This window comes from Carettochelys insculpta, chromosome 3 (assembly GCF_033958435.1).
Source record: "Carettochelys insculpta isolate YL-2023 chromosome 3, ASM3395843v1, whole genome shotgun sequence".
Classification (NCBI taxonomy): domain Eukaryota; kingdom Metazoa; phylum Chordata; order Testudines; family Carettochelyidae; genus Carettochelys; species Carettochelys insculpta.
Window position 1 is genome coordinate 111,317,686 of NC_134139.1, and position 26,857 is coordinate 111,344,542.

Here is a 26,857-nt window from a genome sequence, read left to right on the forward strand (position 1 = left end):
GACTTCTTTGAAAAAAGAACAAACCAAAGTGAAACAAAAACAAAAAGCAACACAAAACCTTAAAAAGACACCCAGTTGAATAAGAATCCAGCTCACCAAGGTATTCCAGGTAAGTTTATGGAAAATAGGTTTTTTAAATTTTGCCTTAAAACAATTGTTCTATACTTTTATAATAAAAATGTTCTTGAGAAAATTGAATCAATTTAGTTACAATTTATTTATTTATTACTGATTAGAATTGACAGGGTCATTTTGTTTTCTTTATTTCAAAATATATGTATTGCAATCCTAGCTGAACAGTAAACTCACTTCCAGTGTGTGTTCCAGTTGTTTTTCACTGCTTTTGTATACTTTGTGTGATGGTGAACACGTTTGATAGTGGTCTTTTTCACCACTGTGTGGGGTGGAGTTGACACTCAAATCCAGATGATAAGAACAGGAAATTTCCATTTAGTCTGCCTCACATGTATGGTGCTCTCCTGAGCGGAGATGGACATCAACCAGTTCCATTGACATCACTAAGAGCTGTAAATGCTTAGTACCTGTGAGGATCAGGCCTATAGAGCGTATTTCATGTGATGCCCTCTTTGAGTTCCTCATCATCTCAGTGTTGAATGGTGATTGGATAGGAAGGAGGTGTCAAAATTAGAATGGTATAAGGCAGTTCGGTGTAAAAGACGTAGGTTGATGTGGCACAGGAATAGAAAAACTGTAACATTCACTCGATATAGCCCACAGACCCCCTGCTGATCAGCTCACGAGCTTTATCCTGTCAGTCCATCTCTCTTGGGCCCTGATCCTAATTTGCCTCCCTCCCTTACTTAAAGATCTGGTTCATTCCACCCTGGCCTGACTTTTCACCTCCCCATCTCTGGTTCCTGGCTCGTGAAAGAAGTGAGGGACTGGCAGCCTGTGAATTTGAGTCAGACATGGAGAGAGAGCATGTCTGGTGGAGTAGAGCCCTCCCTTGCAGATTCCCACAAAATTCAGTCCTCTCCCCTGTATTATTCAACTTGGGACATTGGGAGAACTATTCAGGGCAGTATGGTCTGAAATGACACCAGTAATAAGGGGAGACCCATCTCTGCATCTCCTTTATGTCATATGAAAACATCACCATCTTGCACCATCATAGTGCTTAGCTGAAACCAGCCCCTAGATAAACAATAAGTGACTAAAACTGAACTTGGCTCAGACTGAGGTGCCGTTCATGGGAAAAGGGAAATACCTTGAAGAATTGGCCTTTTTTGTAATGTACCTTCTGCTGAGGCATCTGTTTTCAAATTGTTAAATCAGTCTTCAGCTCTGAAAACTTCTGGACTCCTCACTGCTCATGGTGGCAAAAAGAAAGCTTGCAGCCCACTCTTTTGGTGAAAGGTCTGATGATGGTGGATCCACACATTTCTGATTTTCAAGGGTGATCATTGCAACCAGCTATATCTGGGAACGAAGCCAGACATCTTGAAAAAGCCTCAGCTAGTATAAAATGCAGCAGCCTTTCTGCTTAGCAACCTAGGGTATCATACCTATCACACTATTGCTCTGTTCTCTGTACTCCTTCCTGCATGAATAAAGTCCAGGTCAGTGCCTTTGTCCTAATATTCAGAACCCTCCAGGGAATTTGCCTCAGCTAATTGAAAGAATACCTTTCAGAGCTGGAGATTCAATTTTCATAGGAACTTCGACTTGACTAGTGATATTCATTCCACAGGAGCTAAGAAAGTAATAACTTCACCAAATTTAAGGCAAACCACATTCCTTTGATTGAGCTTTCTCTCAAATATCCTCCCATCATACCATTAAACAAAACAATCAAATATCAAAATGCCCCTAACTATAATTTAATCAAGACATTTATCTTCTCGTGTGGAAGAAAACAGAAGATACTGCCTCTGTTATATCTTTTCAAATTACTGAAAGGTGTGCACATGCCATAGTAATGAGCAACACATCAGGATACATATGGATGAGTAGACCCAGGCTGTTAGGGCCTGGAAGTGCCAACCAGAGTGGTGGTAGAAAAAAATGACTCTAAACCATCTTTATTTTTCTCAGATTCTAGGGAAGGATAGGACATGGTTCCTGGAGTAAGTCAAGGGACACAGAAGGCTTCTCTCTTTTTTGCCCAGTTCCCAAGGGACCATTACATCTATTAGAAGAATCCCTAAAGAGGCATTTATTTTATTGCTTGGTGACTTTCCTTATCCACAGAAAGGTCACAGAGAAGAGAGCCCTTGCCTTCTCATTTCCTACCCCTAATCATAGGAATTCCTCAGCACGTCCTGCCAAACTCATTATTTTTAGGGAGTTGCAATGGGGCAATTAAAAGAAAAAATGTCCATGCTAAATCTTATCACATAAGAATGTTAGTACAAAAAGAATTTTTGTTCATTTTTAAATCTCCCTTGAGGAAGAGATCTTGTTGGCATTTTAAATGTTCCTGGCTCAGATCAATAGAGAAGGAAAATTCAGATCTGAGCCTGGAACGCTGGACATGTAGGTTTTAACTCATACCCTTCTGGATTTTAAGCATAGATGTGCCCCAAGGATATGCTCTTCATTGCTCACTAAATTCCAGACTGATGGGAAGCTGAGCGAGGCCTGGGCAAATGAAAATGAAAATGGGGGTGTATCTGACATTTTGTTTAAATGAGACCATGAAGCACAAGCAGGCATGGAAGAACTGTTTTATGAAAGTAAGCATTAATATCGGTCAACCTGATTGTATAACATGCTTAGATTTGTTTAAAATTTGGCTTTCCTGTTAAAGATGTCTGCATCATCATCATCATCATCATCTACCTTTATATACTGAATTTCACCTCAAAGGACACCTGTTCACTTTACAAGTTTATATAGGAGTCATTTCACCAGTGGTTGAAAGTTCAGCTTACAAATGTAGAATTCTTTTAAACATAGCTGAATTCAAAAACAATGTAAAGTTTTAGAGATTACAAATCCAGTCAGTCCTACTTCTTTTCCAGCAATTGTTAACTCAGCCAAGCTTGGTTACATTTACAGGAGATAATGTTGCTAGCTTCTTTATACTGTCACCTGAAAATAACAACAGATGTTCAAAACAATGTGGACTGACACACATTCATTTTCATTGTTTGAGTCAGACACTACCAAGAGAAGGGAGAGGTTGTGTGTGTGTGAGAGAGTGAGAGAGAGAGATTCAGGTGCTGTAATTTCTTCATCAGTGTGTTGCTCTTTTAGGTCTTCTGACAGCATATTCCACATTTCATCCCTCTCCGATTTTAAAAGGCACTGCAGATACTTAAAGCTTGGGTCAAGTGCTGTACCTATCTTTAGAAGTCTCATGCTGCTAACCTCTTTGGCTGAACAAGTAGGATTGAGTAGACTTGTAGGCTTTAAAGTTTTACACTCTTTTGTTTTTGAATGCAGTTATGTTAAAAAAAGTCTACTTTTGCACTTTCACAATAAAGAGATTGCACTACAGTACTTATATTAGGTAAATTGAAAAACACTATTTCTTCTTGTCTTTTTACAGTGCAAATATTTAATAAAAATAATATAAAGTGAACACTTTACACTTTGTATTCTGTGTTTTAATTGAAATCAATAGATTTGAAAGTATAGAAAAATAAAACATAATAAATTAAAATTAATATTCTGTTATTGTTTAAAAGGAAGATTAAAACTATGATGAATCATGACTATTTTTTATTTTGTGATTACTTTTTAAATCTTTGAGAGCACTAAAGATTACTGCCAAGAGTGTAACATTTTGGTAGCACAATTTAAAAAATGAACATTTTAGGTTATTGTCTGGCCTTCACAGATTTCCAACCAGGGCAGATCCTGAATGTATTTTTCTTTGAATACAACCAGACAAATTTCATCAAGGGTGTTTCCTTTTAATGTCCAAATGTACATTCTTTTAAATAGTAAACGTCTCTAAAATGTTTTCAAAATTGTCACTGCAAAGTAACTTATACATATGAAGATAAATGGTAGTTCGAAATACCTTGTTCAGGGACAAAGATATTTCTTACATCTGAAAATATGTGTGCCTGAAACTCCAGATTACACATATAGTAAGACAAGGGTCTTCTGACATCTGTCACCAATGCTTTAGAATCAGGACTGGAAGAGAGCAGGTGCCCATATGAAGCAGAAATATATCCAGCATTTGGAGAATAAAAAAGTGCCAAAACCATAACTATCTAAACATGCATTATAAAAAAAGATGAACTACACGTGAACTTCAAGAGTTGTTTACACAAACAAATAGATCCTTTGAACATGACATGCTATTTCTTCTAGTCAGCCCAGAATAACAGGGAGGTGGAAAGGTCTGGTAGGAACCTAACATCTGCTGATTTAATTTTCGAACAATGTTATTTTCTTCTGGTGACGGGGAAGCAATGTGCAAGACCAGATTCTGTCATCAGATATACAGTGCTTATTGGTAAACTCTGCTGTAATTTAGGAGAGTAAACATGTTATTAATGTCTGTCATAGATTTCCAATATGACCTTGAGCATTTCACACGTTGTAAACCTTTCCATGACTCTGTTCCCCCAGCTGTACATTGTGGGTAGTATTTCCCCTCCCTCACAAAGGTGTCAGTGAAGGCACAGTTTGTATTTTCCACCAAACCCCTTTTGCAGTTGGAATTTAGTTGCCAAGACTGCTGGTGTATGTAAAATAATAGAATGCAGAAATCTCTTTTGTTAACTCTGTTTTGTTAACTCTGGTGCTAACAGTGGCAAATCTTTTTTCTTGTCAGTAAGGGCTAGATCTTGCCCAGAATAGGTGACCATGCAGAGCTGCATTGCCTCAGTGCAAGCTTGAGGAAGCACTCCAGGTTGGAATGCGAACATGCCTGCTATTACATCCCTATTTTGCAGGCAGTCTACTGGGAGTCTTCCGCTATTACATCCCTTTCTCGGGAGCTGGAAGTCTCTATTCTGCTTTCTAGGCTGTTTGGGAGGAAGGCCAAAGTGCTGCCTCTACTTTTCTCCAGGGCTTGTTATATGCCCCCATAAGAATGGGAGCTGGGGAGTCTCTGTGCTCGTTGGCACAGGGGCTGCAATTTTGCCAGACCTTTAAACAGGCTGCAGACAGGGAAAGGCCTCTGTCACAGCATGCCTGTGTAAGAGCCAGGAAAACTCTGCTAGCAGGTGCCAACCACATAGGGATCTTGTCTATCAAATAATAAGATGCATTTTAAAGCCGTCATTTTCAAGCAGAATTGTACTTTAGAAACAAAATGTAGGGCTCAATTTCTGCCTTCACTGAGGCAGATACCTCACCTGACGTCCAGGGAGCTGCATAGGGTCAGTGCAGACGCTGATCTCCTTCACAGTCCTGTAAATTTTCAGTCTAATTTTGTAATGACCTTAACTGACTCCAAGGAAGCTACAGTCTTTCGACACCTCTTTCCGTGGTGCTCGCAAGGCCTGGTTATGACCCAGTGCCCACTGAAGAAATTTGAAAGATTCCCACTGATTTCAGCAGCCTTGGATCTGTTCTCCTACTGGGTAGCATCACATTATTCACAGAGGCTGACCCTGAAGAACTTGCTCCGTTTTCAGTCAGTCCTCAGTCTGACTGAGGTAAATCTCCAGTGAATTTCAGTAAAAACTGAGTTCAGGGTTTGTCTGAGTCAGTGTTTTAGTAGTTTGTTTGACAGCACTTGGATGACAACAGGCACCAATTTAGTAAAATTTAAATAGATATGTTGGAATGATAATCTATATTTAAGGAACTATAAGAGTAAAAGTTCTGAAGACCATAATCTGCCCGCCCCATTTACCTTGCTGAAACATTGTTGACTCCATTGAACTTTCACAGCTGTGAGAGGAGAGTCTGATCCATAATCTCCAATTAGGGGCTCAGTCCTTCTTTCCTTTATATAGGCACAGCTCCCTTTGAGGACAGTTGGGTTGTTTGAGTGTAACTGAAGGCAAAAAGCAGCTCTGGGATTTTAAAAAAGATGGATTTTTAAATAAATGGGCTGAGGATTTTTTTCAGGGACTGTCTGCCATGTTCAGTCATCTTTCTTCTTTTTTAAAAATGGCGTTTGAAACTTGTATAAACAGTCCGAGTCCCATGGTATATCTTTCACAGGGGCAGAATAAGCACCCACATAATGTCTTCAGTGGAACTTACTCTGTGACCATATAAGGAGAAAAAATGTATTTTCCCTGCAACCTACTTTGGTGTTGACTGTAAAATGCACCCTGGGCTGAAACCCTTCTATTGTACATGTGTTTTAACATAGGCACATCTTGTCATTCCAAAGGGGGGAAGTGCTGAGTAAGCAAGTGCTCCTGACTCCTCACAGCAGTGCCTAGGCAGACTGTCTTCTTGATCCCACAAGCAACTGCTATTGTCTATATTAAGATGGTCAAATTCTGCTCTTGAGGGTGTGAATATTGTTCCCATGCAAGGAAATGGGAATTGCACTCACATGCCTGATAGCAGTTGCCCACCAGTCTTCTGTTCAGCACAGACAGAAGCTATTGCATATATCTGGAGAGGTTGGCGATGCACAATGTGTCAGTTCAGGTGTGCAAATGGGTGAGGGCACAAGAAGCCTTAGCCTCTACTACCTCAGTCCTCAAACAGGGCACAATCTCAGTTGTAGTTCCTTCCTACCACTAAAGTCCAGAACTACTACTGGTGAAAGTGGGAAATGAGGGAAGAAAAGAGGCATGGGTCTAGTCTCCTGATGCTTTCACTGATGGCAAAGTATTATTCATCCTCCCTGCCTGCACACCTGGGAGGCCCTTGGGGTAGATGCTGGGCAGTGATGTAGGTCCGCACTACATCCAGCACTGACCAATACCAAGTGAACATGGAATTTGTAATATATAGTGAAGCAGTGGTTTAAAAAAAATAGAAGGAGCCAGTACTTAGTCGGCTCCCCATGTTCCCCACAATGCCATGGTTGGGGCTGCTGAGGTGCCACGGCACAAAATAAAAGCACTGCAGTGAAGTATGACTATCCTAGTAATAGGATTCGTCATAGTGGGCCAGGCTCTCTACCCCAGGCAACTCAAGCCCCATGGGGAGTAAGGGACCAGCGGTTGTTCCGTGATTGTTATCTCTCGGATTCTCTGCTGTCTAGCTCCAGCCTAAGTCAGCATTGCAAGGTAGCAGCTCAAACTTCCTGTATTGTCATAAGTTGCTTCACTCATCTTATATCTGTGCAGGATTTTTCCTAGCAGAGCTCAGCTTAGTCACACTCCCTCTTTGTCCCAAGTGCATCTTGCATGTTGCCTCCCTCCCCTTTTGCCAGGGTTGAGGGGTAAAGTTGTAACAAGAGTCATCTTCACCCTCTCTGCCAGGTTTCTGGCTGTGAAGAGGTCCCTTGTGCAGGGAGATCTTTGCTGGCAATTTATGGCCAGTTTCTGTGCTTCTAAGTGGTGCAAAAGTGGACTTAATCGGCCAGGGCCTGATGGCCTTATAATTAAGTATGAAAAATATTTGTGTATATTTTGAACACAATGTTATATCAGCATTGCTAGCATAGAAATAAAATAGGTTCATACAATGACTAGTAATGTCTTGTTTAAGAAGTGATCATATAATTGAATACAAAAAAATGGTTTTGTGGGGGAGAGTGGGTGTTTTAGGGGAAGGGCAGATCATGAAAAGTTCCCCGTTAGCCCCAATGTGGTTTAGTGGCACAGCTCCTAAAGAACTTAAAACGTACCCTTGAAAATTGGGTGTGGAGTGTAGGAAAGAATCCTACTTTAAAACACAGAGTAGGCTTCAACTAAGAAAAGAAATCTAAAATTGTCTATTGTCATAGCTTAAACACTAACAGCGGTTGTTTTGGCAAGCTTTAAATACTAGGCTGCACTATAAAACCTAAAAATGTCCTGGACTTGAAGTTGTTTACACAAAATATGAGCAGATATAAAGTTACAGAGCAGGGGGCTGGAAGAGATGGCTTTAAAACCATCCTCCATGTACTGACGTCACATGGAACCCAGCTGCCGGGAGGATGCCAAATAGAACTGTTTTTCAGTTTGCAAAACTGGAGTTGTGAAGTTAATCAAAGAGAGTCACAAGTCCTGCTTAGCTTGAAAAATTCTCTCTTTCCTGGTTTCTTGTTTTCTTTAAGGATCAGGATTCACACAACTGGAATGCTTTATCCAAGCTAGCTGTGCATTTCACTGCTTTCACTACTTCTCTGAAAAATGGAATGAAAAACTTCTGAAGGATTGCTTACTTCCCAAAAGGTAAGTTCTTTTCTTTTTCTTCACAGGGATTTTGAAGATAGTTTTGACCTTATTTATGAAATAGAAAAGAATGTTAACAATGCGGATTATTAAGGCTGTAAACAGTTTGACTGATAGATCATAAACATCTGTCTCTTTTTTGTGTTTGTATCTAGACCAGTAATATTTTAAAAGTGTGGCTGTGGTGGTTGTTTATTTCTCAGAAAGGCTGTTCAATGGTTCAGTCAGTGGTTCCAAACTATGGTATGATTTATTAACCAAAGATGACAGCCCACTTTTGGTCTTTTTTTTTTTTCTTAAATAGTACAGTGAGACGCTGAAGGTATCTTATAGGTTTAATACAAACTGCATAAAATCTATGATGCTAGCAATTTCTTTAAAAAATCTATAAATAGTCCATCATTCATTTTCTATCCAGCAGCCAGCACCTTATCTTACTGTGAATTAATCACCCAGAAAACCAGAGAGACCTTATAGACTAACATATTTCGGAGCATAAGCTTACTTGGGGAAAGACCCGCTTCATCAGATGCGCCCATGAAAGCTTATGCTCCAAAACATCTGTTAGTCTATAAGGTGCCACAGGACTTCTTGTTGTTTTTGGAGATACAGACTAACTCGGCTGCCTCTCTGAAGCTTGTCACCAAAAAACAGAGTAGCTGTGCACATCCACCCTTGATAATCTCTGTTAAAAAATAACACCTCTTCTGATGTAAAAGCATATTATTTTTAGCAGTTGCCATACCCCAGCAGAGATTTAGTTCAAATTATTTGCCTGGGGGTAAAAAAGTAACATTAGAGACCAGGAGTAGTCCAGGCTCTTTCTGTCCAGGAGGAAAGGGTACAAAGAAAGGATATATACAGCTGAGGGTAACAAAATTGATTATTTGCTTAAAGTTGATTTCTGTAATGAGCTTTCGACCTTGTCTAGGATATGTGGAAAGTGCCAGTGCATCCAGATTTCAGATACTGTGTTTCTCCACAAGGCAAACAAAGGTCATGGCTCTGTTGGAGTGATAGGCTTTCACATGTGAAGGAAAAAGGTATTTTAATAAAAAGAAAGCAGTGGTTTTTTTCATTTGTTTTGCTCAAGCCATGTGGAATACCTATGGGAACAGCCCAGTGTTTTATACAAACAGTGAGTGTAATAGCAGAATTAGCAATTGGGATCTTATTTCTGCCTTCCACAGAGAAAAGAAGCAGAACAGAGACAATGATAGGGAGAGGGGTCAAAGATCTCTAAGAATTTACCCAGTAAATTTACCATATGCAGTAGCAGCATATGGTCGCCAAGTCATTGGCGCAAACAACAATCATGAGCCTCATGAAGATTATTTGAATCTTAAGAGGAAATTTGAAGGGTGTAAGAAGCAATATGAACAGGAAAGGAAACTACAGATGCAAAGAGAAGCATTTTGATGGAAGTTACAAATAAATAGTTGCAACTAACTTTTCCAGGACTTGATTGCATTTTGATGGTCTTAACTCTATTTTTATAAAAGGAATCCTGTAGAAGGCAGGTGAAAATTTTGACAATGGATGTAAACAAGGGAGTAACAGATGATAAGTTATCGTTCTCAAAAAACAGCACCAAGATTCTTTTGACATGCAAATCTGCTTTACAAATGTGTGCATGACGAGCATATTCAGTAAATATTAAGCTGCAATGTATGGCTTTTAGATTGGTTCCAGTAAGATTTATCATTTGCTTCTGATTGAATCACAGTTTTGTAATGTTGCAATGGCAAAGGCTTGTAGACAAAATGTACCTCAATCTGTTTCTTGTTTATTATGCATTTACACTGTTCTTTGCTTCATGCATTTGAATCATCCAAAAGAAGTCAAGTAAGTAAACAGAGGTCAGTTTGGTTAATTCCTCTGCAGTCTCTTGAATAAGTAAAAAGAGTCTATTAAAAAAGTGAATTAATTACGGATGGTACCTCCCTCTAACCCCCCCCCCATAAGAAAAAAAAAAAGTACAGGATGAACCTCTCTGGTTTGGTGTGTTGCTGGACCAGAAAGCCCCAGCCACAGAGGTTTCCAGCAGCTAGTAGCTCAGCCAGTCTGGTAGCAGGCAGCCCCACCAGTTTGGAGCTGATCCCAGACAGTCCAGCGCAGGGAGCCCCTGTGGCTAGGGCCATGGAGCCACTGCCGGTTAGGGGCTGGAAGCCTTGCTAGCCAGGAAAGCAGAGCCTCTGGCTTCCAGGGTCATGGAGCCCCAGCAGCTGGAAGTGGAGCTCTACCGGCTGGGAGTGAAAAGCCCTGTGTTCAGAGTCACTGCTGGCTAGGGGTGTGGAGCTGCTGTCTGCTGGGGGGTGCAGACCTCTGCCAGCTGGGGGGCAGGGAACCCTGGTGGCTAGGAGAGAATCCCCACTGGCCTCGGTTGCAAAGCCATCAGATGCTGGGGGCAGGGAGCCCCATTAGCTGGAGCAGGGCTGGGCTGGAGTGGCCTGACCTTCCCTGATACAGCAAACTTCCACCTTCAGACCAGCTCGGATCAAAGGGTGCCAGAATTCCAGGGGGACAAGTGCTAAGTAGTGTTGTTATATTATGATACACTTGTAGAGGGAGGTCCAACCTGTACAACCTTTGGAGTAGTGAAGTGAAAAAAATATTGATATGGCTGTAGATGTTCAGATTGCAACAGATCTTCAGTGCATGGAGTGCTTATGTAAGATGTTTTCAATCAACATTTATTGCAGTCCCCAGTACTAAGCTAGAACCTTGGTCATGGAGGGGGAACAGCTCCATAGCCCGTCTGTCTGCCGTTCACTACTTAACATTTTGCAGAAGGCTCTCGGTATCTTGAAGACTTAAGTTACTGTGATAGCACTTCTGCTTTGGCTAAGAGAGTGCAAGTTTGAATATTACCCATTTGTATAACTGTTCTCTATTTATGTGCTGTTTAGGTACGGCATGGAGAACAACAGACTGCATTTGTTAGCAGATATCACTTTTTATGGGGAGAGAGGGTTGCAACTCCTTTTCCTGCTTTGTATTCCAGATCATCCAGAATTCCATTGATAGGGATACACTTATAATTCTGATACAGGCTCCTGCAAACTTGCTCTGATACAATGGAAATTAATGCAATAGGCTGTCTGTTATGTTTGCTTTTCTTCCCCTGGAAGCTATAATCCACAACAAGAAAGACTTATTGTGATAAAATCAGTCCCAGCTTCCAGCAAAGAAAGAGGAGCAGAGACACCTTTGAGTTGCGACTCCTGGGGCAGCAATGGACCTCCATAAACAACTGGAGAATACTGAGAGGAACTGGCATAAGGAGAAGATGGAACTGCTGGAGAGATTTGACAGTGAAAGGAAGGAGTGGGAAAGCCAGTGGAAGGTCATGCAGAAGAAGATAGAAGAGGTACTTTGGATTTTGGCTGTATACAACATTAGAAAAATGAAATTTTGCTGGAGTCTTATTTGGTAGCCCCTGGCTACCTCGTTCTTCTTTGTAGCTATGTCTGTATTACACAGTTTTGTCGACTAAACCCCGGTTTTGTTGACAAAACTCACAGAGCATCCACACTAAAAATGAATTCTGTCAACATAATGTTGACAGAACTTGGCACTTTTGTCGACAGCCTTCTCTCTCTTCCATGAGACAGAACATCTTTCTCGACACAATCTGCTGTCAAAAAAGCCATGTGGATGCTCCAGAGGGCCCTCTATTGACAGACAGGGCTTCTGGGTCGCTGGGCAGCTCTGTCTGTTGAGAGAGCGGTCTGTCCATTCTTTGTCGACAGAGCAGATCAACAGAGCAATCTGCTTTTGTGTGTGGCTGCGATCTATTGACAGAAGTTTTGTTTGAAGATCTCTTCCAAAAGTAACTTTTGTTGACAGATCACTGTAGTGTAGACATAGCCTGTGACCCATTTTCCCAATCAGTGTCTGCTCAGTTGGTGCTGGCAGGGTGAGAAATCTGGAATGTGGCAGTATTTGAGATACTGTTCATTTTATAACCCTGGATAGGAAATAAGAACCCGAGATGTCACTTTGAAGCATTGTTTTAGGTTAAATATGCATCAGTATTGCTGGCAGGATATACCATTTCCAGAGAGTCTGGGCACAGTGTGCTTCATACTTGCATTTTAAAAAGAAGCAGACATTTCTGTGTGGGGCTTAGATCATTGGCTCTCAACCTTTCCAGACTTCTGTACCTCTTTCAGGAGTCAGATGTCTGGTGTACCCAAAGTTGTACCTCACTGAAAAACTACTTGCTTACAAAATCAGACAAAAAATACGAAGTGACACAGCATATTGTTATTGAAAAATGGTTCACTGTCTCATTTTTAACCATACAATTATAAATCAGTTGGAGTATAAACAGCACTTTTGCTCTAGAAAAAAAGGTGGCAGACCTCAAATCCCAACCCCCCTGCACCCCGAGGCCCAGCCTCTCGCCCCCAACCTCCCACGGTGCCTGAACACCCGCACCCCCACTGTGCGGGACCCAAACCAGCCCCCAGTGGCTTAGCCACCTCACATGGGGCTCAAGCTGTCCCCCAGTGGCTTATCTGCCCCCTGCAAGGCCCAAGCTGCCCTTGGGTGGCTTAACTGTCACCCTGGCAGGGCCTGAGCTGCCCCCCATGTGGGGCCCGAGCTGCACCCCTGCAGCTTAACTGCCCCCTGGGGAGCACAAACCACCCCCCCAATGCGCTGGGCCCGAGCTGTCCTCCCCCCATGGGGCCAGAGCCACCCGCCCCCGGTGGCTTAACTGCCCCCCATGCGGGGTCCAAGCTACACCCCCGCCATCAAACCAGGCACCCCCAGCCTCCCCACTCTTACCCCATCCCCTCTGTCCCCCAGAGCCAGGCAACCCCAGACCCCAACCATTAACCCAATTAAGTTGAGTCCTTGCTTGAGCATTCCAGGGTGCTGTGAGCTGGACATGAGCAGAGCCAGCAGCAGCAGCAACAGCAGGAGCCGCACATTGGCTTCTTAACAAGCTGCACTCACTTCTTGGAGCACTTGAAAAATGGCAGGGCTGGTGCCAGCTAAAAAAGTGGTGGAACGCTGTTCCACAGCTTTCTGCCAGAAAAAAAGCCCCGAGTATAAATATTGTACTTATATCTCAGTGTATACTATATAGAGCTGTATAAACAAATAATTGTGTGAAAGTACCTACTTTGGTAGTGCTTTTCATGTAGTCTGTTGTAAAGCTAGGCAAATAGGTTTGATGTATTCGCTTGAAGACCTCTGCATATCCCTATAGGTATGCATACCTCTGGTGGAGAACCACTGGCATAGGTGAATGCATGTTTGCCAACAGAATTCTGACACAGTCATTATGAAGGATAGCTCTCTGTTTATAAAGAGATGCACAGCCATGTTCCCTGGGATAAATGATGCACTACTTTATTCATTAGCATCAAAGGGAGCGCCATGAATCAAAGAATGAGGGGGACAGGAAATGAGAGACTAATCCCTGCAAGTACTTGCTGTATTTATTGATGACATTTATTAGAAAGCAGGGTTACAGTAAACAAAGGCTAGACACAAAGAATATTTACCTCTGTTAGAAATCATTTACTTTCTATCCAATGTAAATCCTGTCCTTTCAAGGATGGCATAAATAATTTATTATTCTTTTACACCAAAGTTGTCATCTCAACAATATCTTCTTCCTCTTGCTAAGGCACAAATTTATTCTAATGTACTCGTGAAAATATCCTTGCTTGTTTTCTGCAATGACTCGGAATGTAAGGAAGAGATTGTTCACATGAAAGGCAAACAATAAAAGGGAGCCAAATGACTCACAGACATGTGTTGCTCTCAGGCTGCAATGTAATGCCATGATGTCTGTCTTAGGCTACGTCTACACGTGCACCCAACTTCGAAATAGCTTATTTCGATGTTGCGACATCGAAATAGGCTATTTCGATGAATAATGTCTACACGTCCTCCAGGGCTGGCAACGTCGATGTTCAACTTCGACGTTGCTCAGCCCAACATCGAAATAGGCGCAGCGAGGGAACGTCTACACGCCAAAGTAGCACACATCGAAATAAGGGAGCCAGGCACAGCTGCAGACAGGGTCACAGGGCGGACTCAACAGCAAGTCGCTCCCTTAAAGGGCCCCTCCCAGACACACTTTCATTAAACAGTGCAAGATACACAGAGCCAACAACTAGTTGCAGACCCTGTATATGCAGCACGGACCCCCAGCTGCAGCAGCAGCAGCCAGAAGCCCTGGGCTAAGGGCTGCTGCCCACGGTGACCACAGAGCCCCGCAAGGGCTGGAGAGAGAGTATCTCTCAACCCCCCAGCTGATGGCCGCCATGGAGGACCCCGCTATTTCGATGTTGCGGGACGCGGATCGTCTACACGTCCCTACTTCGATGTTGAACGTCGAAGTAGGGCGCTATTCCCATCCGCTCATGGGGTTAGCGACTTCGACGTCTCGCCGCCTAACGTCGATTTCAACTTCGAAATAGCGCCCAACACGTGTAGACGTGACGGGCGCTATTTCGAAGTTACTGCCGCTACTTCGAAGTAGCGTGCACGTGTAGACGCAGCCTTACTGTGTTTCAGCTGTAATTTCTGTTGGATTTGAATACGATCTTCTTCTACATTTCCTACCTGAAATGTGGTGATGTTGCTGTGACTTGTTAACTAATTGCCTTGTTTTGCCACAGAAGTGACTACATTTCAGTGATTAGTAATGTGAGCCCTATGGGCTTTTATAGGCAACTGTGGCCGTGTCTACACGAGCCCCAAACTTCGAAATGGCCACGCAAATGGCCTTTTCGAAGTTTACTAATGAAGTGCTGAAATGCATATTCAGCGCTTCATTAGCATGCAGGCGGCCGGGGCACTTCGAAATTGATGCGCCTCGCCGCCGCGCGTCTCGTCCTGACAGGGCTCCTTTTCGAAAGGACCCCGCCTACTTCGAAGTCCCCTTATTACTGTGAGCAAATGGGAATAAGGGGACTTGGAAGTAGACGGGGTCCTTTCGAAAAGGAGCCCCGTCGGGACGAGCCGCACCGTGGCGAGCTGTGTCAATTTCGAAGTGCCGCGGCCGCCCGCATGTTAATGAGGCGCTGAATATGCATTTCAGCGCTTCATTAGTAAACTTCGAAATGGCCATTTGAATGGCCATTTCAAAGTTTTTGGCTAGTGTAGACACGGCCTCCGTGGCATTGGTTGTAGGCAACGTGAGGCAGTGCTAGCTGGGCCCAGAGGCTTTCTTTGACCCCCTGGTATGCTGGACCCTCTTTTCTCCACTCTCTTGCAGGTCAGTTGGCCATTTTGGCCATTCAGTTGTAGAACTCAGCATCTCTTAGCAAAAAATACATATAAAATCTTTCAGCCCATAAGTGACTCTACTGAAAATGCTTAGGAGCTCTGTAAAAGTTTAAAACAGAAATAAAATATGGTTCTTTATCCTGTCCTAGAGGCCCTGTTGCAGCTTTGCTTGCAAGCAGAACCTGGGCTGGAAGACAGTTCTAGACAGAAACCTGTTGTAATACATATCCAAAGTGTATGGGTCGGTCCCGCACTGGCCAGGGAAGGGCCTGGGGCTAGCAGGGAGCTGGGGGGCGGGGCTTAATTGAGGGGCTGGGCAGAGCCCTGTGTGGCATGGGAGAGGGGCTGGTACAGTGCTGGGAGAGCTCCTTGCAGGGGGCTGGGGGTGTCCTGTGTTGGCCAGAGGAGGGACCTAGGCTGAGGTTGGGGCTGGCACGGTGGGGGGTGCTCTGTGGGGGAGGGGGCTGGGCCAGGCCCCCTGCTGTCTGGGGGAGGGGATGAAGCTGGCTTGGAGTGGAGAAGCTCCATTGGAGGCCTGGGCCGGACCCTGTGCTGGGTGGGGGAGAGGCTGTTAAGGTTGTGGGGGGCTCCATTGGGGTGTTGGGCTGGGCCCTGTGCTGGCTGACGAAGTGGCTGGGGCTGGCACAGTGTCTGTGGGAGGGTCTGTTGGGGAGCTGGGCCAGGCAGCATCCTGGCTGGGGAGGGGCTGGGGCTTGACAGTGCGGGTAGGGGAACATGGTAGACAGACAGACACAGCAAAAATAGCATATATGAAGTGCGTAACTCTACTTATATTAAATGGGAAGTTTTATTGCCTTTTCAGCTTTACCAGGAGGTAAAACTAAGGCGGGAGAGCAATATAAATGTCTGGGATAATAGAGCTATTCAAAGCAAGATGCTGCAGCAGACTGTGTACTTCCCTACTTCCGAACAGAGTGACACAGCGGAACTGAGCTGTCAACACAACCTGGCAAATGACAAGATGCAAGAGAAGAGTATGCTCAATAAAACAGAACAAGAAAGTAAAGAAATTAGAACTCAGAGGAAAAACAATAGTTTATTACAGAACAGTCTGGTCTTCGACAACCAGGAGGAATATGAAGACCTCCTCAGCTTGAAAAATCCTAAAAAAGATAACAGTAATTATTCTGGTGATCTCAATGCAGTAAGTACGACAGTAACAGTGTTTCAGCAAATGTGGGGACCATGATGAAATCCTTCTTTCTCTCTACCCAAAGTATACATCTTCTAAATCTCAGAAAGCAGCCATTTCCCAGGCAGGGAATAGTGTCCCTTTCCACCTCATTTGTCGTTGCATATATAAACTTGTGTTAGTTATACTAGTTGCATGTAACTACGATGGTCCGTAACTTGGAGACATTTCTGTGCTGCTCCCTTCTGTACAGGACTCTCCCTGTTAATCATTCATGGGGTGTAAAACAATTCTGGAGATTATTGTTCACCCTGTGGTAACATGATTTGTATTTGTAAAGGCTCTTAAGGAACTGGCGAAAGTTAGTGAAGAGTTATGCAGCTATCAAGAGGAAATTCGAAAGAAGCCCAACCACAGAAGGTAAAAACATGTTTGGCCCATTTATGTTACAGGAAGAAAAGTGACAATGGACCTATTCCTGAGCCCATTCAAGTTAAAGGGGGTTTTGCAACTGAGTTGGTCAGGAGCTGGAGGAAGTCCACTCAGTTTCTCAGTGCTCAGTGTAAGGAATCCCAATGAAAACTGAAAAACAAGGGCCGTGTCTACACTAGCACTGAAATACATATTCGCACCTCATTAGCATGCCGCCGGCTGCAGCTCTGAGAGATAGCCACGTTTTGCTCCCACGCAGCTCGTCCAGTGGGGGTTCCTTTTTTAAAGGACCCCGGGAACTTCAAAATCCCCTTATTCCTATTTGCTGATAGGAATAAGGGGATTTTGAAGTTCCTGGGATCCTTTTGAAAAGGACCCGCATCTGGATGAGCCACATTGGAGCGAAACGTGGCAATTTTGAAGAGCCGTGGCCGGCAGCATGCTAATGAGGCGCTGAATATACATTTCAGTGCCTCATTAGTAATCTTTGAAATGGCCATGCAAATGTGCTAGTGTAGACGTAGCCATGATGAAAGGTTTCTGTCCCCGATCTGTGTCATGTTAAGGTTACCAAGATCTCAGCACTGGCTGCTGTAGGGACTGCAGGGGATCTACACCAGATACTCTCTACAGGGAGCAGGGCGCAAGGAGTGGCTCTTCTTACCCCTCCGGCCCGCCCCACTCTGCACACACAAACTAGAGGAGATGGTTGGCTACATCAGGGAGAAGTGAGCTGAATAGTGAAAAGAACAGTAGCAAATCATCCCCTTGCCATCACCCCATCCACAGCAAACACAGTGCCCTGGGGTTCCTCGTGGGGAAATATGGCTAAGCACTGCTTCATACCCAGGGGTATACATAAAAGGCATGGAGGGCTGGATTGTGCTACTGATGTGACAGGCTATCTGACTGGTGTTTGGTGGAGCCACATCCCAGAAGATTTTTGGCCTGATTCTGCCAGAATTACAGCTTGGAACTCCTGGGAAGCCCACCCTCATAAGATTGCTGCATTACTCATTGAGAACATCCACCGCGTTTCCCTCTCCTTGCTCAGTCAACTCCTGACCTCACCCTGTTGTTTTCTAGGCAGCTAACACTAAGGATGTTAAAGTTTAACTGGTTAACCAGTATGGACTGGGGCACCCCCCATCTGTTGTGGGCAGAGGGTTGCTCCAACCCCTCAGGGTCAACATATGTGGCAGCACTCCAGCTGGGCCTGAGTAGCTGCACCTGCTGTGGCCCTAGGGGAAGGGGCAGTCCTGTGGGGAGAAACAGTTTCGCTGCTGTGGAAGGGGGCAGCTCTGGCTGGGCTGGCGCACCTCCACCCTGTGACACATGTAGGGAATTGCTCACAAAGTCTTCTCAAATAGCAAGTCTTTACATTTTTTTCTGGGTGTCTTTGTACTGGGAGATGGAAGCTGTGCTGGGGTGAACCTCTTGTTCCCTTTGGGGATCAGGCAGTGTCCTTGCACTCTGTCACATGTCTACAGGTTCAGCTTTTTCTTCCTTTTGTCCAGATGACTTCTTAAGAAGAGTATCCTCGTCACACATCACTAAAAATGCTTCTTCTTTTACATACAGAATGAAGTCACTTCCTTTTCTGGAAGAATTTGAAGAAACCCAAAACACAATTAATATGTCTGAGATGAACCGTGTGTCGAGCAATGAACCACAAACTTCTTCCCTCACTTTTGAAATGGAGGGACAAAAGAATAGGAAGAACTCGATGAATGCTAACAGAGGGTTGAAAGATATGCCTTGTACCTCTCTTCCTGGCGATGGAGGAAGAAACTTCATGCCCTGGCCGAAGAAAGAAGCTCCACCAGTTCCTCCCCGGAGCACTTCTCGACATCTGACAACCTCACTTTCTGCCGCTGTACCTGTCTCTGAAGTACCCATGAAAGATCCAGGCAGCAGAAACAATGGTAAGGGTCAGGAGGGTAGGAATGGAAGGAAGTGCGTTAGTCCTTCTCTTGCAAAACAGAGTGGAGCTCCAGGGGCACATGCAAATGAAGGGAAGCTTATAACAGATGATGCAGTGGTAACTGCATCAGTACCTACAGCCAAGAAAGAGAGAGTCTCTGAGTGCAGCATAACAGCAGGCTTTTGTCGCAACACCTGGTCATGTGATGTGGGCAAGTTTGGAAAAGGTACTAAGAATGGCTCTTCCCCATTGTCTGCCCAGAAAAGCTGTTCAGATGGAAATATGGTGCAAACAGAGAATGTGCATAGGAAACATTGCCCTAATTCACGTAATGTTCTACATTCTGGTCATGACTCCTGCGGTCCTGCAGTGCTGCCAAAGAAGACCCAAAGGAATGAAACACTAGCAGCAAAGATTGATGAATTTAATAGGACTATATTTCACACAGATAAATGCAACAAATCCTTGCAAGAAAATCAGAAGCTTCAAACACCAACTGAAGATCATAAACCCTGTGGCTCCATGTGTGACTGTTTGGTTACCAAAACGGACACTGTAAATGCAGCTTATGCTTCAAAGCCCAGGCTCTCTACTGCAAAGGAACAGGATCCATGCACTGTGAGCAAAACTGCTAGAACTACAGTGCAACAAAAGCAAATAAATGGACTTCTGAGCACCAGTGGTTACCATCATATGCTTCATGAGCATGATTGGAGACCAAGTAATTTATCTGGTCGCCCCCGTTCCGCTGACTCAAGGTCAAACTATGGAGTTGTTGAAAAACTTTTGAAAAACTATGAAAAATCAACAGTGATGTCTTTGTATAATTCTAAGTGCGGCAAAGATAAGCGGGCACAATCATATACTGAGTTCACAGATGGGAGTTGTGAGACATTGAGTCAGTATTTAGAAATGCTCCAGATACAGCAAGGAAAACAAGAGTTTCAAAAGAATTCTGCCAGGCATGTTGGGCAGCAAGTCAAACAAGGCAAAGAGAAACAGAAGTTACCAGAGGTAAGATTTACAAAAATCAATTGTATATGCAGCTTCAGAAACAAACCACTAAACTGGAACAGTCCAAAATGACGTTTTATATTTGGTGTAATATTAGACATTTTGGGTCTGACCCTGGTCTCGTTTACACTGGTGTGAATCAGGAGAGGTTCCATGGATGATAGTGGAACTACATCCGTGTAATAGAAGAGTATTGTGGGACCAGAATCTGATCTCAGTTACACTGGTGTATCTCTAGAGTTTAACTTCAGTGTAGTTACTTGAGATTTGCACCGTTATAAATAACATCAAAATCCGGCCCATTCCCCTGCTGTTCCTACATGGCTAATATTTTCAAAAACTTATTCAGATGACGTTAATGCAGCCTTCCATGGCAGAGCCTATGGGGTCTGAGCAATCAGTTTCTACAGCAGGGTTCTGCAACTCTTCGGAGGCACAGTGCTGAAATTGGACCTTTTGACCTCAATGTACAGTCCGAGTGCTGGTGATAGTTTTAAAAGTCACTAATAGTCCTACTTAGAACAGCTTCATTAATAAATAAATTAAGATACAGAGCTTTACTGTTCAGGTGGTGGTTGGTAGCAATCCACAGGTGGCGTGGCTTTGAGTAAGCTCCCAGCTGCATGGGGAGGAGGGAAAAGGCTGAGCTCCTGCCTCACGTGCCAGTGAAAATTGGCTCACATGCTGCTGTTGGGTCCTGTACTGGGGGTTGCTGACCCCTGGTCTCGAGTGATAGCTGCTGCTTGGCTTCTGAAGATGCCATGCTGGGTGTCTGTAAGTTTCCAATAATGGAGCATTCTCACTCTTACTTATAATCCAGAGAGTGCATCGCTCCTGGCATTCACCTAGCACAGGGGTTGGCCACGTGCGGCTCTTTAAGGAACCGCTTGCACCTCCGAGCATGGCTGCCACTGTTTCCTCTCGTGGCCCTTGAGGCTGCCCCCGCTTAAATAATGCCTTCAGTTAAAACTGGATTTAGTTTTTTTGTTCGGGCAGCGGTATCTTCTAGAGCCACAAGGGGAGTCAGCGGCAGCAGGCTGCTCTGGAAGAGGAAGCCGGTGGCAGGGCAGGGAGCTGCCTGCGCACTCAAACTGGGGGAACTCTAAGGCTGCAGGAGAGCTTGGAGGAGGGACGGCCAAGTCTGCCTGCAGGAGTTGCACTGTGGAGACAGCAGGGGAGCAGCAGGGGAAGGCAGCAGCTGTGAAGGAGTAGCGGCAGCACGCGGAGCTCCTCATCTCAGGCAGGTAAATCCTAGGGATGGGTGTAGGTTTGGGGCTGATAGGGATTAAGCCTACGGATGAGGGGCGGGTTTGCAGGATGGGGGGTAGAGCTTGGGGATGGCAGGTGGATTTGGGGGGCTGAGGCAGGTAAAGCCTGGAGAAAGGGGTAACAACTTTCTAACTGGTATAAATCATTGTGTGTGTGCTGTTCACATTACGTATTAAGGACTGTATCGTGTTCACATGCATTGCGGCTCTTGAAGTATCGATTCTGTAACTGAATTTGAAAAAATGGCTCTTCTTGCTATTTCAGTTGCAGACCCCTGTCCTAGAGGAAAAGGACTAGCCGGCACAGCTGCAGGGTTTTATATTTGGCCTTGTTTCATGGGGAGAGTGTAGAAATGTTGCCTTTCTCTCAAATCCTAAAAAGAGGAAATGGGTATATGAAAAAATAAATCAATCAATAAACTGGCCCAGGCAGACTACTGGCTGGAGGAACACAAAGGAGAGGAGATAGGGAAGCTGGAGAGGAGCCAGAGGCAAGTGACAAAGATGATCAGAGGAATGGGGAATGCCAGCTGTATAAGCAAAGGCTAAAGGAACTGGGTCTGCTGAGTTTGGAAAAGAAGAAATTAAGGCAGGACAGGAAAGTGATCTTCAGCTACTTATGAAAAGCTTCCATAAAAAAGATAGAGAAAAGTGGTTCTCTTTTGCCACAGAGGGCAAGACAAGATGCAATGCGTTCAAACCACAGTATAGCAGATTTAGATGAAATCTCAGGATAAACCTCCTAACTGGAAAAGCAAGAGGACAGTGGAACAGATTGCCCGGGGAGATCATGGCAGCTGCTAAACTGGAAGTCTTCAAAAGGAGTTTGGATAGTCATGGGTGTTGGATGGTTTAGATACAAGTCCCACATCTTGTCATGGGGTTAGACTTGACTCTTGCAGTCCCTGTTAACCCTACAGTTCTGTGATACCCTCATTAACTCCTCACTGAAATGGGGTAGATTCATTTGGAGCTGTGAAACCACATCGGAAAAAAAAGTGTCAGATCATCAGCTGGTGTAATTCAAATTGGCACAATTCCATTAACTTCAGTGGAGCCTCACTGAGTTTAACAGCTGAGAATTTGATCCTATAGATTTTCTTCTGACTAAGGTCCAAGCCTAATATAAGCATGTTTTTATTGTTTGAAGGAGGGGAGATTGGGGGTAGCTTGAAAAGTGTGTAGCAATGGCACTGGAACACTTACTAGTAGGGGTGCTGAAAGCCAGCCTCCTTCCCCTCTCTGTGCTCCCACTTCCTCCTCCCAAGCTGGGGCCAGAAGCAGGACCACATCTCCAGGAATGGGGAACCCAAACAGGGGTAATGGGCTGAGGCTGGGGCCACAGCTGGGGATGGGAGTGGGGCCAGTAGGGGAGCTTCAGACATGAGGCTGGCCGCCAGGATCACAGCTGGGATCCCATGTAACACCTGAGAAAGGGGTGGGGGGAGCTGCAGCATCCCCGGAGCTTCTGGGTCTATGATGTGCAGCATAGTTTTCAGCAGAAACAACTTTGTTCCACCATAGCAACAACAGTAACAAAAAATATTTGGAAAAAGAATACTGAAACAGAGCTTGGTTTTATTTATGCTGACATGAATTCAGAGTTACCCTACCAAAGCCAGTGGACCTGAGTCTCTGCTGTTCTGCCTCTTGCATAGTCGTTTATGCCCATGTAAAATGGGTGTAAAATACTAACTAATCAGAATGTGATAGCATTTTAAACTCATGTGCCTCACTTTGCAAAAGTATCAAAATCCACACATGGCACAGTGCACCAAAAAGTCAGATCTATGGTAATTACTCTGTTTTTATACCATTGAAACAAAGAACAGAATCTGGACTGTTGTTTTTCATGTGTTTCTGATACTCTGCATGCACCTACGGCACTGTATTAATTAATAATAGTTATTAATGATTTATGAAGTGCAAAACATTTTCACATAACAGTAGTGGAAACACAGTCCTGTAAAATGAGCCTTGGCTGCTACAATGGAACACATAAGAAGATATATGAAATGTGCATGGAATTCTGTTTCAGTGTATTCTTGTATATTGAGTTATGTTTATGAATCAACATAAAAGTCCCTCCACAAAAGTTCGAAAAATGAAAAGGTGCCTGCAAGATTACTTCATTTATGGTTTGAATATGTGTTAAAATCTTGTATCTCCTTTGTATCAGGCATCCATGTCTACATAGCTCATGCTGCAACTGATGTAAGAATTCCTATATATAGAAGTGTCTGTTCCTTTGCATTCTATACATTGCTATGTAAATACATTCTCAGATCCTTTTAATAGCCCAGACCACCTGTTCTGAGGTTGGCCAATGTATGCCTCTTCATTCCTTTCACATTCCATGGAAGACTGCATTATAACTTGTTAAGGCAAGTAGTTTCATTTGCATTCTAGATACCTGTACCAGCTAAATATTCAACTGGGAAAGGCTTCTCCCGGCCAGCGCGGCCAGCAAATCGACGCTTACCTTCCAGATGGGCATCCAGATCACCATCAGCACCACCTGCTGTGAGAATGACTTCAAACGGTTACTCTCTCTCCCTTCAGTCAGAGATGGCAGTAGTCTGAACTCAAGGATGAATTTGATGCTGTTGTGAAAGCTCCACACCTCTTTATAACTGTGTGTTATGTGATTGTGATAGCAACCCGTTCTACACTGTTATACACCGTCCAGGAGTATCCTGTCACTTGACTGACTCGGCAAAGCATTTTCAATCTTAGATCATCATTGCAGTCTTCAGTGTTTTTATTGATGAAATAGTTACACCCCTCCTTTCCTTTTTTCTGTCTTTCTTTTTAAATGGTTCACAAAGAATACCTTTGGAATGACATCCTCCTTGGTTTGCCAACATATTCTGAGTTGATACAATGTATAATTCTGTATATTCTGACTTTTCTGCAAAAAGCAGAAAGTAAAGCTGTATGCATGACCATGTGTTTGTAGGTGCATGTGTTGGAATAGGAAGTATACAGGTCAGTATTTAGAAGACAAATTGTACTAGCATCGACACTGAAATTACAACATATATGCCCATATACACTTTGTGTTTATTATAAAATTTTGAAAATATAAAGTCCTGATGACATTTATACTTTGTACATTTTTACATAGGTTTGCAGTTGTAGAGAATACACTTTTGTGACTATCACTGCAGCAATCAAAGGTTGCATGATATGTATCAGAAGCAGACTAGCTCAGTGGATTCCTCAGACATAGTGGATGGCATACTTGTTTAGTTTTTTAACCTAAATGATGCCATGGTCCCTATAGCTGGGCATATTTTTTTCTGAATTAAAATGCAGTATGATTAGTACTATATTAGCCTTTTTCATCCCCAGAGATATTCCTAAAATGTTCCACTGCCTTACCGTGCTTTATATGTGCCATTTAATATAGCCTACTGGATGGAATTAACTCCAGTAGTTTCAGCTATACTGTAATACACAATTTGTGGAGGAAAGAAAAGGGTGGTAACCATGGCAGTTCTTTCAAATTCATTTTCTTTAATCACTGTATTTGAAGTATAGCTATGCTGGGGAAATCTAACCTGTTTATTTTCAATGAAGCAGGAAAATAGGGACTTCCTTGATTACCAAAGGCTGTAGGCATGCTCCTTGCTACTGGACTTCACAGGGTGTAAGCCAACAGCTATCTGCTCCAGTGACTGGTATAAGTGGCAGTCACTTATGACGTTTGCTTGCATTCTGGCAACAGTCTACATATAGTATATAAATATTGCCTCAGGACGTGAAGGAGATCTGATCGTTGTGGTGCCAAAAATCCTAGACTGATGGCATTAGAAGTATGCTTTTGCCCTCCTCTGTCTGTGTATTATTGGCCATTAGAATGCTGTGTGTGTAGGCTTGAATGAAATGTTGACACTGTTCAGCATTTTTGCTCAGCTTTCAGAAGGACGGTGTTCTCCATTCTAGTAATTTTGTACCCATCGTAATAAAGTTGCCAGATGTAGAGTTTAGCAGTGGTGATAAAAATTCTCCTTGATCAATGTGCCCAGTTGATAAGAAACAAACAATTCCTACCCACGACCACTGGTGAGTATAAGGGCAGACCCAATCCCTCCTGCCCCCCTGCCCTCCTCCTGCCACCTCCCTCCCCCCCAACCCGCTCCCTGCAGCTCTGGCCTGCAACCACGGCCTTGCAGCCCTTGCGTGCAGCCCTATGGAAGGGTCAGTCCCCCTAAAGAGTATTCCCCCTTGGGGGAGCAGGGCACCAGAAGTGGTAGGGCTGGCCCTGGTGAGCAGTATAGCCATACATTCCACACTGTCTCCTCATGACGGATACCTTTGTGGCAGAAATGGTGCTCAGAATATTTTGCTGGTATAGACATATATGACTGAAAGGAGGGGAAACCCCATAACATTATATGGAAGCTGCATTTGAAGACCTAATTAGGCTCAATTTACTCAGATGGTGGCACACAGCCGTTAGGATGGGTAATGTTTTCCGGGTGTGTTCCAGGACAGAATGTTTGGTAGCAAATTCACACTGGCCACTGTATAGAAAATGGATAGGGACAAAACAAAACTATGTGCTCATCAGTTAAAAAATACAAGAATATGCTTTCAAGTGCTTGCTCATACCTATTCAAAGTAGGTGTGTGTGTGTGTGTTGCGTCATGGCTGCTGAAAGGTTTTGCCCTAGTTGCTACCCATCGGGTCAGCTGTGGAGCCTCTGACTGCCCCTCAGGTCCTTCTTATGACCAGTGATGCTGTTGGAAAGGTCAAAAGTTGAGCTGAGGCAGGCATACTGCTGCACCTGAGACACCGCCAACAGCTCGGGGGCATGTCCTATCTAGTGCCCCCACTACAAGGAGCTGGACTGCCTCCTGGGGCCCAAGCAGGTGCCACCCTCTGAGCACATCCTTGACACGCCCCCCACCCCTCAAGATCAAGACTGAGGCGGTCATGGAAGAGGAGGAGCTGGGACCTTCAGGTGCCATCATCACCCGCCTGAGAGAATGGGATCAAGAGGCCAACAGTGATGATGAGGGTTCCAGCAATGGGACCCTCATCACCGCAGTCCACTCCAGATTATCCAGCTGGGACCCCTCCAGCCGGGCATCTCCAGTCTGCATGGAGGGAGCAACAGGTAGGTACCGGGCCTTCGGGATGCCTCAGGGGCTGGGGGGGAGGACCCCGTCCCTGCCACAGCTGACGGGGGGCACTCACCCGCATGACACTCAGTGCCCACCCCCTGCACAACCCCACATTCTGCGTGGCTTGGGAGGGAATGGGTGGGACAACCGACCTCAGGGCGAGTCCGACTGTGCAGGCCCCCATATGCTTCTGGTAGCCCATGGGCCCCCTAGGCCATCAGGATTAGGGGAGGGTGATGGGGTGGGGGCCATTTGAGGGGGATCCCTGGCCTCAGAGGGTCAGGATGCACGACTTATGGACTGTCCTGCTGTCCTCTTATGCCACCACAGGTCCACCCTTCCCAGCTGCTGAGGTACGGGAGGCTGCCACCCCACGCTATCATGCATCTGTGTGGACTCACTGCTGGGCCAGATGCTGTCACCGTTGGGGGCGGGCAGGGGATCAGGAGGCAGCGGCA

The 26,857-nt window shown here is 44.4% G+C and overlaps 1 protein-coding gene across 3 annotated transcripts; it reads left to right on the top strand.

Annotated features, from left to right (window-relative positions):
* Positions 1–5: 5 nt before the first annotated feature.
* Positions 6–25,420, top strand: KIAA0408 (KIAA0408 ortholog). 3 transcript variants are annotated; one of them, XM_074990598.1, is made up of 7 exons: positions 6–109; positions 8,105–8,222; positions 11,227–11,592; positions 16,300–16,641; positions 16,970–17,049; positions 18,643–19,999; positions 23,677–25,420. In XM_074990598.1, exons 3-7 carry the CDS (start codon positions 11,458–11,460, stop codon positions 23,848–23,850), a joined length of 2,088 nt encoding a protein of 695 aa, XP_074846699.1. In that variant the 5' UTR covers positions 6–109; positions 8,105–8,222; positions 11,227–11,457; the 3' UTR covers positions 23,851–25,420. The 3 variants fall into 3 exon arrangements, with proteins under 3 accessions (XP_074846699.1, XP_074846698.1, XP_074846701.1); XM_074990597.1 differs by lacking the exon at positions 6–109 and having other exon boundaries at positions 8,024–8,222; XM_074990600.1 differs by lacking the exon at positions 6–109 and having other exon boundaries at positions 8,024–8,222; positions 11,354–11,592.
* The last annotated feature ends 1,437 nt before the right edge of the window (positions 25,421–26,857 follow it).